Here is a 13891-nt window from a genome sequence, read left to right on the forward strand (position 1 = left end):
GGGAATTTGAAAAAGTAAACTGCAGGATCTCTTTCTGAAGGATTTTGTAGTTTGACTGGGACATGGAAGTGGATATCTGATTGTGTATCTGTACTTGATCTCAAGGTGGAATGGCCCCAAAGATCTCTACCACAGTACCCACCTCTCCACAATATAACTGCTCCTTTGCTTAGTTCTCTTTTAAACTTTAAGCTCTGAAAGTAAAACTGCAGTGTTTACCATTTGGTGAACTAGCACCCAAAGGGACTGACATATGACTCCATATATAGAAAACTCTCAATATATTTTTCTGAAAATTGAATGAATAAAAGAATGAATAAGTGACTAAATATTAAAATTTCAGAAAAATCCATAACTCAGTAAATTCTCTTTAGTATTAGGATACATCCAGATTAAGGATCCCAGAAGTTAAGACTTAATTTAGATTTAGATTTATCTTGAAAGAGCAGAGAAAAGTAAGAACATGCCCTAACTCTGCCTAAGATCCCTACTATGCTTTAATGCCAAGATTTGGCTATATCATAAATATTCACAGAAGATTAACTTCCACAGCTAGGGACCTTCTGTAACATATTGGCTGTTGCTGCCTACATTTTGAAAGTGTTGGCATTCCAATATGTGGCATACCCCACAGGCTTGGTCCTACCACAGGGGCATTGTTGAAAAAGAACTAAAGGCATACGTGTCCCTTGCACACAGGATTGGATCACTCCAGAGACCATAATGAAAGTTTATGGCCAGTGGTTGAGAGAGTGACTCAAAGAGCCATTGCAGAGATACTGAAAGAGTGCAAGGAAAAGCACAGGCAGCTGGTTTTGCTCCTAATGTGCCTCCCTATCCTCTTCAGGTTTGACCCAGATTTCATCTCATTCAAATAGAAAACAGCTAATGAACTAAGACATCCTCTGGAAATTGATGAAAGTTGTTTTCTACTCTTGGCAATTTATATTTGGTCATATGATACAACTGGTCATGGTTTTGTAGCAGTGTGCTGTGTATCTCTCTCTCTTTCCCCAAAGGCATTTCCACAACCTCTTGCCTTTGTTTTTTCAAAACGAGTTTAATCGACATTAATTAGAAGGTGGAGTTGAGTATATAGAGTTTGGATCACCCCATGTGCATAGTAACAGCAGCCCTTGTTGAATGTTGTATACATTATTTCATTGAACTTGGAGAACTGACCTCTAGAAACATAAATATCTCATTTATGTTGAAACGGCCCTTTGCTTTAGAATCTTATATTCAATGTTTTTAGCCCCAACCCATTATAAGAGAAAACCAATTTAATGTCAGGATTTATAAATACTTTTCCAGTGAGAAATACAAAGATCACTGAGCTTTCCATTGCACATTCTGATCCAATTTTCTTTTTTTTTTTTCTTTAAAGATTTATTTATTTATTTATTTATACAAGCACTGGGTACAGTCAGAAGCGAGGGAGGGTGAGAGAATTCACCAGAGCCAAAGCAGGGAGCAGAACAGGCAGACTGACAAGTACATTGCTGAGCAGCAGGCATGGCAGGAGAGGACTGCAGTGCCATGTGGGACCCTCCCTGGCCGCCAGGGATCAAACAGGCACTGCAGAGGCTGCAGAGGCTGCAGGCAGCTTTGCAGTCCAGCGCTCAGCCGCTGCACCACTGGGGAGGCCCTGATCCAATTTTATGTTTTTAGATCTATTTTTTCTATCCTTTTTTCTAGTTAGTGGTTATCTTTTTTTCTCTCTTATAGTTTGTTTTCTTTCTGCCACATAATAAATGGGTTAAAAGCTTCCCTTACCCTCCAACTCTCCAACTAGAAAACATGAAAGTTAAATAAAAATGGTTTGGATGCTGAAGACTTTTTCCATGTACATTTTTTTATTTTTTTTTATTTTTTTATTTTATTTTATAGAGGCATGTTTATTTATTTGTTTGTTTGTTTTGTTTACACATGCACTGGGTACAGCCAGAAGCACGGGAGGGTGAGAGAATTCACCAGAGCCAGAGCGGGGAGCAGAGCAGGCAGAAGGACCGAAGTACACTGCTGAGGGGAGCAGCGGGCGGCAGGAGAGGTCTGCGCGCCATGCGGGACCCTCCTCCAGTGGCCGGGGAGCAGCCGGGGATCGAACCGGCGACGCAGAGGCCACGGGCAGCTTCGCAACCCAGCACTCAACCGCTGCGCCACCGGGGAGGCCCTCCATGTACATTTAAATATGAGACTTTGCTGAGAGATAATTGATGAGTTATCCATAATCTTGTAAGTGGGTTCTTTACTCACTGCCTAAGTAAATTTCACTTAATTGAAAATTTCATCTTGTTAATTATAATAGCCAATTTCAGTTCTATCCAACAGATGGATTGAAGGCCCAGTACTTTTATTTTGTTTTGTTCGTTTGTTTTTATTGCTTGGAGATTACTTCTATATACCATAGTAAGGTGGTTAGGCATTTTAAGAATTTATAAAAAAGTCAAGGTTCATATTTTTGTATTTTTCCCCAAGATAAACTGATTCAACAAACATAAATTGAGTACCCCATTTATCAGGTACTCGTAAAAAAAAAAAAATGAGTTTCCAGGTAATATAACGGAGATATACTGATATGAGATATCCTGATTTTAGAGTAGGGACCCCAAGATAACTTCAGCAATGCTGGACTTGAAGTGGTAAAGAAATCCATGAATGCTAAGAACCTATGCTTTTAACTTTCTGTTTTAATACTCTTCAATCTTCCCTGTGAGCATTTCGTCTTGTCTTCTCCAATGCTGTGTCCATTAGTAGATAAGATTTTAATGTATGGTTCTTTTCCAGAGGTATTTACTTATTGGGAGCTGGGGAAATCTGCTGAAGATTAATAAGATTTCCCTTGCAAATATTTAGAGAATGGAGGAGAGAAAAAACTCTGAATACCTTTCTGCAACTGTCACCTGACTGCCTCCCAAACCTGAAGTGTTTGTGAATGGATCTTGGACAGCAATGCTTTCTGATAGTTTCTTAGACCTGGTGATTCCCTCTTTTCTTAGGAGTGATTGAATACACATACACTTAGCAAACTATTTGAGAAAAGCTGCTGTTACTTGGTCTAAGAAATCTTGAGCACCTAGAGACTTGAGTTTAAAGGTCAATTTGACTCACTGTTTGAAGAAAATGAATCACTCACTTGATTGAATCATTTGATTCCACGGTCTGAGGTGTAGTGCTAAAGAAAGCACAAGGTAGCTTCACACACACTATGTATTTGAGCACTGCAATCAATATATCATTCTTCTCATCAACATAGAAATGCATTTATTAAGTATATGATTTAGAAACATTCAGAATATGTAGGCTAAATATTTAAATTAATGCTTGTTAAAGGTTCACGGAACAGATGAGGTGTCTATTATAAAATGGGAGGAGACTTATTATGTACTAATTGTCAGATTACTAAAGCTCTATATAAATTTAGTAAGAATGTTAAGTGTAGCTTCTTAGCAAGTACTGATTGAAAATAATTGGCTACATTGCTTACTTGGGCAGAAATGCGGTAATATTAGGCTATTTTTAATGAGAAAAGAGCTTTTTAAGAGTTTCAGCTCTCTGGAATCTGACATATGATGTCCTGGTATTATATTCTGTTCTGGAATCAGAGTCATGGATCAAGAAATCTATCTTCCTATCTGAAGAAGAATAGATGTGGGTATGTGTTCAGATCTATGAGTATTATAGACAAAGACTAGACAGACTTATTTTATTTTTTAAAATAAAATTTTATATTTTATAAAATATAATTTTAAATATTATTTAAATATAATTATAATTTTAAAACATAATTTTAATTTTATATTTAAAAAATAATCATATGTTGTAGTGACTCTAAATTACTTTAGCTTGCTATCAAAGAGCTAGTGGGTGGGAATTGTATGGGAATATAACCAAGGTGAAAATGCATACATTGTGCAAAAATGAAAAATGATGTAAAAAATATATAAAACAAAAAAAAAAGAAAGGAAATAAACCTTCATCAAGCGCCACTGTTACATGGTCAGCCACCACACAGTCTTATGCATCATGCTAAAATTCATAGGAAGCCTCTACTAGGATATGTTTCCATTCTGATCAAAGACTGAGTTCAAACTCAGGGACTGAGCTGGCAGAGTTGGTCTGCTAGCCTATGCTAGTTTATAAAATCACTTAGGTACAAACTGGAGACTTAAAAATCAAGTAGGAATAAAAGGAATGAGCCAGGGCCTCCCCGGTGGCGCAGCGGTTGAGCGCTGGGTTGCAAAGCTGCCCGCGGCCTCAGCGGCGCCGGTTCGATCCCCGGCTGCTCCCCGGCCACCAGAGGAGGGTCCCACATGGCGTGCAGACCTCTCCTGCCGCCCGCTGCTCCCCTCAGCAGTGTGCTTCAGTCCTTCTGCCTGCTCTGCTCCCTGCTCTGGCTCTGGTGAATTCTCTCACCCTCCCGCGCTTCTGACTGTACCCAGTGCATGTATAAACAAAACAAACAAATAAATAAATAAAACATGCCTCTATTAAAAAAAAAAAAAAAAAGGAATGAGCCAGCTTCTCTTTTGTAATATTTTTTGGTTTAGATGTAAACTCTTCCTGCAGGGAAAAAAAAAGCAGGAAATGTCTATTGTAGGAAGATGCTTGTATTCTACAAATTTGTTGATTTAAAGACAGTAGAGATTGGAAAATGTACATTAAGAAATATATAAATTCTCTGTCATAAGTTTTCTGAATCCTATTGATTTTTTGGAAGTTATTTTCAAGATGGGCATTAGTGTCATATAGTATATAAAATGTAAATTTTACTACTGTATTTACTTTGTGGGGACATTGTTATGCTACTGAAAATCTTACAGAATTATTAGGAAAGCTACTATAAAATACAAAGATTATTGATGTTTCTGATTCTCAGCTATGTACCTCAAGTACTTTGTACTTACTCAGTTACTGTAACCTAATAACTTCTCTACTCTCTGATATGTCTACCAGAAGGTAGGTTCCTTCCAGATAGGGACCATGCCTTATAGCACAATATCCATAGTAATCCGGGACAGTACCTGAAATATAAGTGTTTGCTAAATGTCTATGAATAAACAACACAACAAAAGGATTCATCTTTTTTTATCCTGGTTTCCATGTTTTCAAATAAAAAAATAATATTTTCCTAAATTTCTTATCAGAGATACCTGCTCATCATCCGATTTACCAGCAGTATGGGCCACAGTGATGATTAGATAACAAACATTTTATCCTAGCTAAATTTTTTTAAAGAATCTAAGCATTAAATTCCAGGGAAGAAATGTATTGTTTCAGGTACTATGCAGTAACCTACATCCCTGAACTCGCAGAGTGGAAGTTGAGAATTCTCTCTCGGAGATGTGAACTATAACTCACTAGATGGCTCTCTTTCCCGATGGGCGACGCACCCGTGGAGGAGGGATGGCAGGCGGCACGGTACTGCTGCAATCACAGTGATCGTCACACCGCATCACACTGGGCACTTGCAGCGGAAGGGCATAGTTCAGTTTCTGTTTCTCTCATCATAATCTGCCCTTGGGGGTTATTTCAAAGCAGCCTGTACTTTCATTTCCTCCAACCATATATATACGACGTTCCAAATAGGTGCGGTCCCAAGGGACGGATTTTTGTAAGTGCCTCTTCACCAAACCTGGAAGCCCGCAGCAATCAGGTACCTGAGCCAGACCCCAAAAAAGTCTATTAAAATCCTGACTTTAAGGCTGCATTCCTGGAAGGCTGTTTTTCGTTAGGTATCCTGAAGTACGTTGGGAGAGCTGATAAAACGATTCCACAGCACAACTCGAAAATATAATTAGTAAAATGTCAAGTCATCCCCCCAAACTATGTGGTGGCTGACGACTTTTCCAGCTACTTCTCACACAGCCCACGTTATTACTGACCCCATTATTTTTGCCCGTAAGCGCCAAACCTGACACAAAACCTGGCACCTAACAGACATTCAAGATTTGTCCTAAGAATGAAAAATCCATTTCCAAACGCCGTTTATCGGAACTCCGCGGCTGTATCTTTGTTCTGGATACTGTTTTCCCCGACGCTTTCCCTTGCCAACCCCAGGACAGAGTGACGCGCTCCTCCCCAAGAGATGGCGAACGTCAGGGTCTCCCCCGGTCCCGCTGCTTGGAAGTCGCTAGCCAGCCTGCGAGGACGCGTCCCCACCTTCTCCCAGGCGTCCCCCTCGCCGCAGGAGGTGGCTCCGGAAGGCCGCGTGGACCCCCGAGGCGGCTCCGAGGCCTGGGGTGTGTGTGGGGTGGGGTTTGGGGGATTTCGGCGAGGGGTCGACCGGCTGGGAAGAGTCGGAGCCCCGGTCTGCAGGGGCCGGATCGCGGCAGTCGGGTGCCGCTCTCCTCCCTTAGGGACCCCGTCCTGGCTGGATCCCGCCTCCCGGAGCCCAGGGCGGTTGTGGGGAAACCCCTCGCCTGGCTCGCCCTCCGCCGCCACCTCGCCCTCGCCGCTTCAGCCAGCCGCCCACCCGCCCACCCGCCCGCAGGCCCCGCGTCCTCTGCGCAGGCCGGATCCTCCTCGCGCCCGGCACTGAGAGGACATTATGGAGGTGGTTCCCGCCTGCAGGCTGGTGGAAAAGCCCACGGTGAATGCCTCGGGGTCTCCCCCATCGCTGCGGGAAGGGGAAAGGGAGGAGGACGTGAACTTCACCGCCACCTCGAGTCCCAACCTGGGGGAGGGCTTTGGGAGGATGGGAAGCCCGGGGGGGAACCCTGGGCAGTTTCCCGGGAATCCGTTCGCCGAAGGAGGGTCACCCCGTCCACACACATTGGTTACTATGACAACACAACTACAGCCTCCAGTTGCCATGGCAGCCGCGTATCCAATCCAATAGGTTTTCTTTTTCCTCCTCTCTGGGCTCCACCCTGTGCCCTACAACAGTCTCCCAGCTTGCAGGGGGAGGGGCCGCGGAATAGAGGAGAGGGTCCTTCGCGTCACTCCTCAGGGCGCGAGGGAAGACAGAAGTCGAGGGACTGGCGGGCGGAACTATATAAGGAAAGGGCGGCGTTTCCGGTGGGGAAGAGTGGAGCAGTGGAAAAAGGAAAAGGGAAATTGGGTGAAGTGGAAAGACGGGGGAAGACTTTGAGTGCAACTCCCGGCTGATTTGGGCTCGATGTTCCCGGTGAGGCTGGGGTCGCCTCCTCGCGCGGGAGGAGAGGGGTGGAGTGGCTGGGAGCCGCCAAGCGCCACCAGTGGCCCGCTCAGCAGCCATCGAGGCGCGGCAAGGCTAGCTGATCCCAAGAGGGAGCGCCCCAGAGAGGCGGAAATCACTCGGAGGGACCGGCGTCGCTGAAATCTCGCGAGAGGGACCCCTACTTCCTTCCTCCGCTTCTCCCTCCTCTTCCCCCCCGCCCTGTTCCCTCCTCCCTCCCCCTCCCCCCTCCCGGGTCGGAGTGTCCCTGCGCCCCACGGCCCGTAGCAGCAGCGAGAGCAGCTTTCCCCGCTCCCTCCCCATCGCCTCACTCACCCCCACCCCCCCCGCCGAGCGAGGAGGAGCCGGAGGAGAGGAAGATGGCGGCGGCCGCCAGCACCCGCGGTGCCGCGGGGCCGCTCCGAGGAGCCTGAGAGACCCGTAGAGGCTTCGCGGGAAGACGCGGCGGCGGAGGATGAGCCTGCAGAGCGCGCAGTATCTCCGGTGAGTGCTGGGGCCGGCGCCGCGCGTGGGGTGGGCCTAGGGCTGGGGCTGGGAGCGACAGACAGCCGGGTGGTAGGTCCGAGGTGGTGGGGGAGTTGCTGTGTCCTCTCCTTCCCGGGCAGGGGGGCGCGGGCTGCTGGGGGACCCGCGGGAGGGGGCGGAGCGGGCACCCACACGGGTGCTTAGCCCCCGCGGGCCCCACTGAGTTCCAGCGGGGCCGGCTCCTCACGGTGCGGGGAAGGAGGTTAGGGAAGCGTGAGAACGTGTGTGCTCGCGCGCCGGGGGTCGCGGGCTGGCCGGCGAGGGGCGCGGGGAGGCGCCCGGGAGGCGGTGGCGACCCGGAGTGGCGGTGGGTGTGGGTCTGATCCCGGTAGCAGGGGAGCTGTGGTGCGGTGTGGGATTGGCTGGAGCGATTCAGGAGAGGAAGGGCTGGAAGTCCGCACACCTGGGGGGGTGGGCGAGGGAGGCCAAAGGAGGGGGAGACCGCAGGAAGTTCAGTTTGCTCTTCATCCTCGATTGGAAGCACTGAGGAATAATATCGGTAGTTAGCTGGCGGGGTGGGGGAGCATAAAGAGGGGGAATGGATGAGGAAGTGAAGCAAGAGGGAGGTACTGTGGACGGGGTTGGATTCCCCAGAAGAAACTGGGTTAGAATCCGTGTAGTTGGAAGATACCATTCTGAGAGTCGTGTGTATTCATTAAGAGTGGGGTAAGGAACTTGTATGTAGAAGGTAGAGTGACGCATGGGTGCGCGTGTATGTGATGTGTGTCTGAGAAGGGGAAGGTGCATGTACATTGGAACCAAGGAGACAATTGGAACCAAGTACATGAAGTCGAAAGCATATTGAATGGAAAGACACTGTCTACTGTGCAGCTAAGAAGGTTCCATGGAAGCAGGATGAGAGCTTGAAAGTAAAGGTAAAGGAGAGTCAAAAATGGCAGAGAAAAAAATAAAGTAGTTAGAGCTGAGATTAATTGGAAAATTGTTAGTGCTTAGAAAAGGGGAAGGAAGACCTCAAAACGCATCCTTTTTATCTTTTAGGAGCTAAGACAAGCTTATGGAAAGATGTTTTTAAAAAGTGGTTTTCATACCTTGTAGAGGAGGGAGTTGGATGGGGGAAAGTCTGCAGTTAGTGGAAATGTCATTTTTAGCTGTTCAGTGAAGTGAAAGTATTGATGTGTGAGTGGATACGGATATCTCTTGTTTTGAAATAGTTTTATTAAACAGAATGTGGAGAGGAACAACGATGAGACCTTTGAATTATGGTTGAATGAGTTTAAGAGTGACAGTATCCACACAACATGTGTGTCATAAGGAAGGTATTTATTGGAAGGCACTTGGACTACTGGAATGGTATTTGCTTATCAAGGTCCTTTTTTTCTTCTTTATCCCTTTATTGTTTAAGTGGCAGGTAAACTCAGTAAAAGTGTGGCAAAGACCTATGATAGATGTGATAGGGCATATGGAAACCATCAGGAAAGTTCTTAAGGAATTTGCAGTTTAGTACTTATTAGGCAAGTAAATTAATAACAACACAGTAAAATATGGCAAGTGTCATAAAAGATACTAAGTGTTATAAGAGTCCAAAGGCAGGAGATTACCTCAGCAATTGGGGGAATCAGGAAAGGTTTCCTTTGTTCATTTGCTCATTCATACACTCATGATTCATCAGTAATTTTGTTGATCACCTGTAAGGCAGGCATTGTACCAAGTGCTGAGAATAGAAAAGTAAGAACTCCACCCTCATCTTTACAGAGTTTGCAGTTTGTTCAAGTTCAGGGAGAAAATGGCACTAAAAATGGACCTTAAGGATAAAACAGTATTCTGACAGGTGTTGACTGAGAAGAAGGCAAAGCAAGTGAAAGAAAAATGAGAAGAGACATGTAGATTGGGAGGTTGGGGACCAGGGAAGATGATCAGTCCTGTTAAGCAAGAATATAGTCCTGTTAAGCAAGAATATGGAAGAATTTAAGAGTTTTTTGATTATTAAGTTTGACCCCTTTCTTTTACAGATGAGGAAAATATAGCCCAATGAAGTTAAACTTGTTGAGGATCATATAGCTAATAAGTGGAAGCTCTGTAACTCAAATGTAGGTCTTCTAACTACAAATCAGCTATACTGTACAGCTCGTCTGGGCGCCTTCCTTTCACAACTATGTATTGAGAGCTTACCGCATTCTAGGCAATGAGGATGCAGTGGTGAACAAAAGAGTGAACATCAGAAGGTATATTCTAGTAGAAGGATGTCATCTACAAACATACAAACAAAAATACATTGATCAGACAAGTATAAGAAGAAAATGTACGATGTGATGTGCTGTTTTATGTAGACAGGATGATCAGAGAAAACCTATTTATAAAGTGCTGGTATTTGAGAGGATCTTGGATATCATGATCTGCAGTTACTGTGAGTGGATAATTGGAAAGTCTGAGATGATTTAAAAGGGGACTTCCATGTTCTGTGTGGTATAATTGTTGGTAGTTAGGGCTAGAAATAAGCGGTGTCAGTGAGATTAAAAAGGTGTGATGAAAAGCAGATTGGGAGAGTGCAGGTACTTTTGATAGGAAGAATAATAGAAGCTTTGAGATTCTGTTGTATTAATATATTTCATAGTTTGTAGTCAACAATGTAGGGAAGACTTACCCTTAAGTTGTAGCATCAGTGGTAGACAGCTTGAGGTGAATTTAGTTTTATTGAAGAAGGGAGAAATAAGAATAAATACATTGTTTAATAAACTGATGTTTTTCCAGCAAAAATTTATTTATTTATTTATGCATACAAGAGCTGGGGTACAGGCCAGAGATATGGGGGTGAGAGGATTCACCAGAGACAAGTGAGGAACAGAACAGGCAGACTGACTAAAATACACTGCTGAGGGGAGCAACAGGCGAGACAGGAGAGGTCTGCTTGGCCATGTGGTTTCTCCCTGGCCAGCCGGGGATCGAACTCGTGCTGCAGTGGCTGCAGATTGCTTCATAGTGCAGTGCTTAACCCCTTGTGCCACCAGGGAGGCCTCCAGCTAAAATTTAACAAGCAAAATGGAACAGACTCAGGACCTGAAGTCCTTAAGAGATCGCAGGGAGACAGTCTTAACTCAACCCTGCATATCTGTAAATAAAGCAAGTTTTAGGAGTAATAATCTGTGACTGAGGTGGTAGTTAGGGGTAATAAAGGTGTGCACTAGCCCCAGTTTCCCCCTTCCTTCCATTTAAAGTCCCCTGTTGAGAGACTGGAGAGTGTCTTCTGGGAAGTGTTGTGTTCATTTTCTTTTTCATTGATGAGAAGGGGTTTGTTAGTTTTTAGAGACAACTTGGGAAGTAGGAGGATGCTGGGTGTTACTAAGTGTGGTTAGGGTATAGCAGTTATTTTTTTTTTGTGACCTTGACTTCAGGAAGATTTTGTTGTCTACCTTTGTCGGTGGTGTAAGACCATGACTGGGCAATTTTTAAACTGCATAGCTCCGTATCTTCTCTCATGTAGAAAAATTAGTTTTGTCTCAACTGAATTAATTTGTTAGAGTAAATGAGCTAGGGTCATTGAAATGGGTGGGGTGATTGCAAACTAAGGAGCAGGATGTAGGTTTCAAAAATGAGGGAAATAAGGATATGAGGTAAGAAAAGGCCTCAGTAAGAGGGAATTTAGCATCAAGAGAACTGAATTAGCCATAGGTTACAGAAATAGAGCAGAGGTGAAAGGAATAAAACCTATCCTCTATGAAAAAGGTGATTTTTGTGGGCAAGAAAAGATGATGAAAATTTTTTGTTGTTAGAAATAGTGTCTTTTTTTGGTAATAGACGGCCGAGACTTGTCAAAATAAATCAGTTGAAATACTTTATTACTTTTCATAAAAATAAGAAGTGATCTTAAATATGGACATTCTAGATTGAATAACTTTGGAAATTATTACTCAATCTGAGAAAAATGTGGTATTTTATAGTCTTTGCCACCTCTACTGAGTAAAAGAAAAGGGTATATTGCATGTAGTTCATTTGATAGGTGTGGGAGAAGGGTGAAGATAAGCCATATGAAATAGCAGGTGAGGTATATTATGCTTTAAATGAATGGAATTTGAAAGAATAGAAACTTGGAAGTTAGCATACCAAAATTGGAAAAGTAGGAATGGAGGAATTATTGAAGTACTAGACAGGGAGGGAAAACACTGAAGTTGTTTTGGAAGATAAGAAAGTAAAGTAGTCATAGCCAGAGGAAATACCAGTAAAAAAAAGTTCAGATGCCTTCTCTGTGGCCTCCTTTTGTCTTTAATTTCTTTCTAAGCTACAGATTTTTTTCAGTGAGATCTTGGAGTTGATCTCTGGTGTTAGACACCTTTACAGGAAAACTCTACAAATTGTTTTGTTAGAATGTTTTTTCATGATACCTGTTGGTGTGAAGAGACTCATTCCACTTGCAAAGTTTCTTTAACAGAAACTTTGTTACCAGAGGTAGAAATAATCTAACAGTCACAAGTTTGTCTTCTAAAAGAACCAAAATATGGTGGTTATTTAAACACTAATTAAAATAGCCAATATGAGATAAAACATGTCACTGTAAATTTTGGTACATAGATAAAGGGGAGGGATAAGGCTGGAAACAGTAGTAAGTAAAACTTATCCTAGCCTGAGTGAAGGAACAGGGAAGTTCCTTGAGGAATATGTGTGCTCTAGGTTCTGAAAGAATGTGGTAATGCTGGGCTGGGTATTTTCTATCTCTAGAACCTTCAGAAAAGCTTATAGCACATACTGATATTTCATGCGGTTAAGAGATCTTACCCCTCACTCATTTCTCCCACCCCTCTCCATGTAACTGATTTGGTTCCGGACATGGCTGATTTACTAAACATGGTAAAATTGTTTGAAAAAAGAAGACACTCTCTTGAGGTATATAAGGCTATTCTTATAATGATGTTTCTTAAGAGCATTTTACCTGCTTGAATATTGACTGGCTAAATTATTTTGGCAGTTATTTTTTGCTTCCCTTGTGGTTTCAGTTGGATTCAAAATGTATACTTCCTGTCCTAGTGTATGTTTCATTGCTTTGCTTTGTAACAGCTACGTATTCTGCTTTCACGGTATGTGCTATAAGCCTTTCACAGTACATGAAGCAGTTGCTGAGGTTTAGTTTTGTTTGTTTTTAAGATATGTTATAGTAGGATCTAAACACACTAATGTAGCAAGTTCCTTTACAGAGGTAGTTTTGGGGGTTGAGGACCAGTCAGGCTTTAAGAAAGCTAGTTTTTTTCATGGTGGAGCAGTACTGTTTGCAGCCTCCAGTTACATCTCTAACCCCATTCAATTTTTGTTATTGATGGCATGCGTGAGTACCTGAAAGTTTAGGTGGGTTTAACTGACTGCTCTTGTTCAGAGAATAAATTATTAAAGAGATGTTTTTCACATAGTGAATTGTTCATCAATATGTGCATATTTTGACAGATGGCCATCACATAATTGCCATTTACCTTTTGTAATCAAGCTGTGTTTCAATTTAGTTGCTGAATTATTGTGGATAGACTTATGATCTAGGAGTTTTTAAGAAGGGCCAGTCAGAAGTTACAGGAAAATACAAGGATGGAGTATTGGCAAGCATGTCACATGGTAAGTGAGAACTTGTAACCAACTCCTTTCTTGTTAGCATGTAAGTGGAGCTGCTTAGGAAAATTCTTTTCACTCTTAGACCCCATTTTTAGTCAGTGGGAAGAGTTAAGTGAATACTGCGCGATAATAAGTGTTAATAAACAGAATAGCAATTCTGTTCAGGATTTTTCTCCTCTGCTTCATTTAAAATAGGCTTTTTAAACCTTGGCACTTGCTGATATTTTGGGCCAGGTAATTTATTGTTTTGGGGAGCAGTTGTTCGGAAACATCTCTCACCTTTACCCACTAGTTGCAAGTATCATTTTCCCCCCATTTTTCACAACCAAAAATGTTTACACACATTGTCAGATATTCCCTCCCAGGTGAGAACCAGCGGTTTGTAAAATCCACATTGGAAGAAATAACATATATTTCCTCCTCCTTTTGACACAGATTTTTTCTTAGGCTCTCTTACCAATTTTCTCTTAAGTGGTACTAGACTAATTACCTTGTTTATTATATTTTACCCATAAAAATTGTATATGTTTTAAATGTATTTTTAAAATCTGTGTTTTATCTTACTGGCAATGTGAATAGTATTACGTTCAGAGCACAATTATGGGGGCTTTGCCTATGGGACACTCAAAGATACTGGAGAAAAGCATTTAAGTAATTGTA

The 13891-nt window shown here is 42.9% G+C and overlaps 1 protein-coding gene across 4 annotated transcripts in view; it reads left to right on the plus strand.

Annotated features, from left to right (window-relative positions):
- Positions 1-7613: 7613 nt before the first annotated feature.
- SMG7 (SMG7 nonsense mediated mRNA decay factor) overlaps positions 7614-13891 on the plus strand; it is a gene marked incomplete at both ends in the record, with an annotated part of 73934 nt that continues 67656 nt past the window's right edge. For all 4 annotated transcript variants that reach the window (XM_084249468.1, XM_084249472.1, XM_084249471.1 and 1 more), the window contains one exon: positions 7614-7642. In XM_084249468.1, coding sequence (XP_084105594.1) covers positions 7614-7642 — 29 coding nt within the window. The remainder of the gene's footprint in view (positions 7643-13891) is intronic.

Source organism: Talpa europaea (genome assembly GCF_964194135.1).
Source record: "Talpa europaea genome assembly, chromosome: 12".
Taxonomy (NCBI): Eukaryota; Metazoa; Chordata; class Mammalia; order Eulipotyphla; family Talpidae; genus Talpa; species Talpa europaea.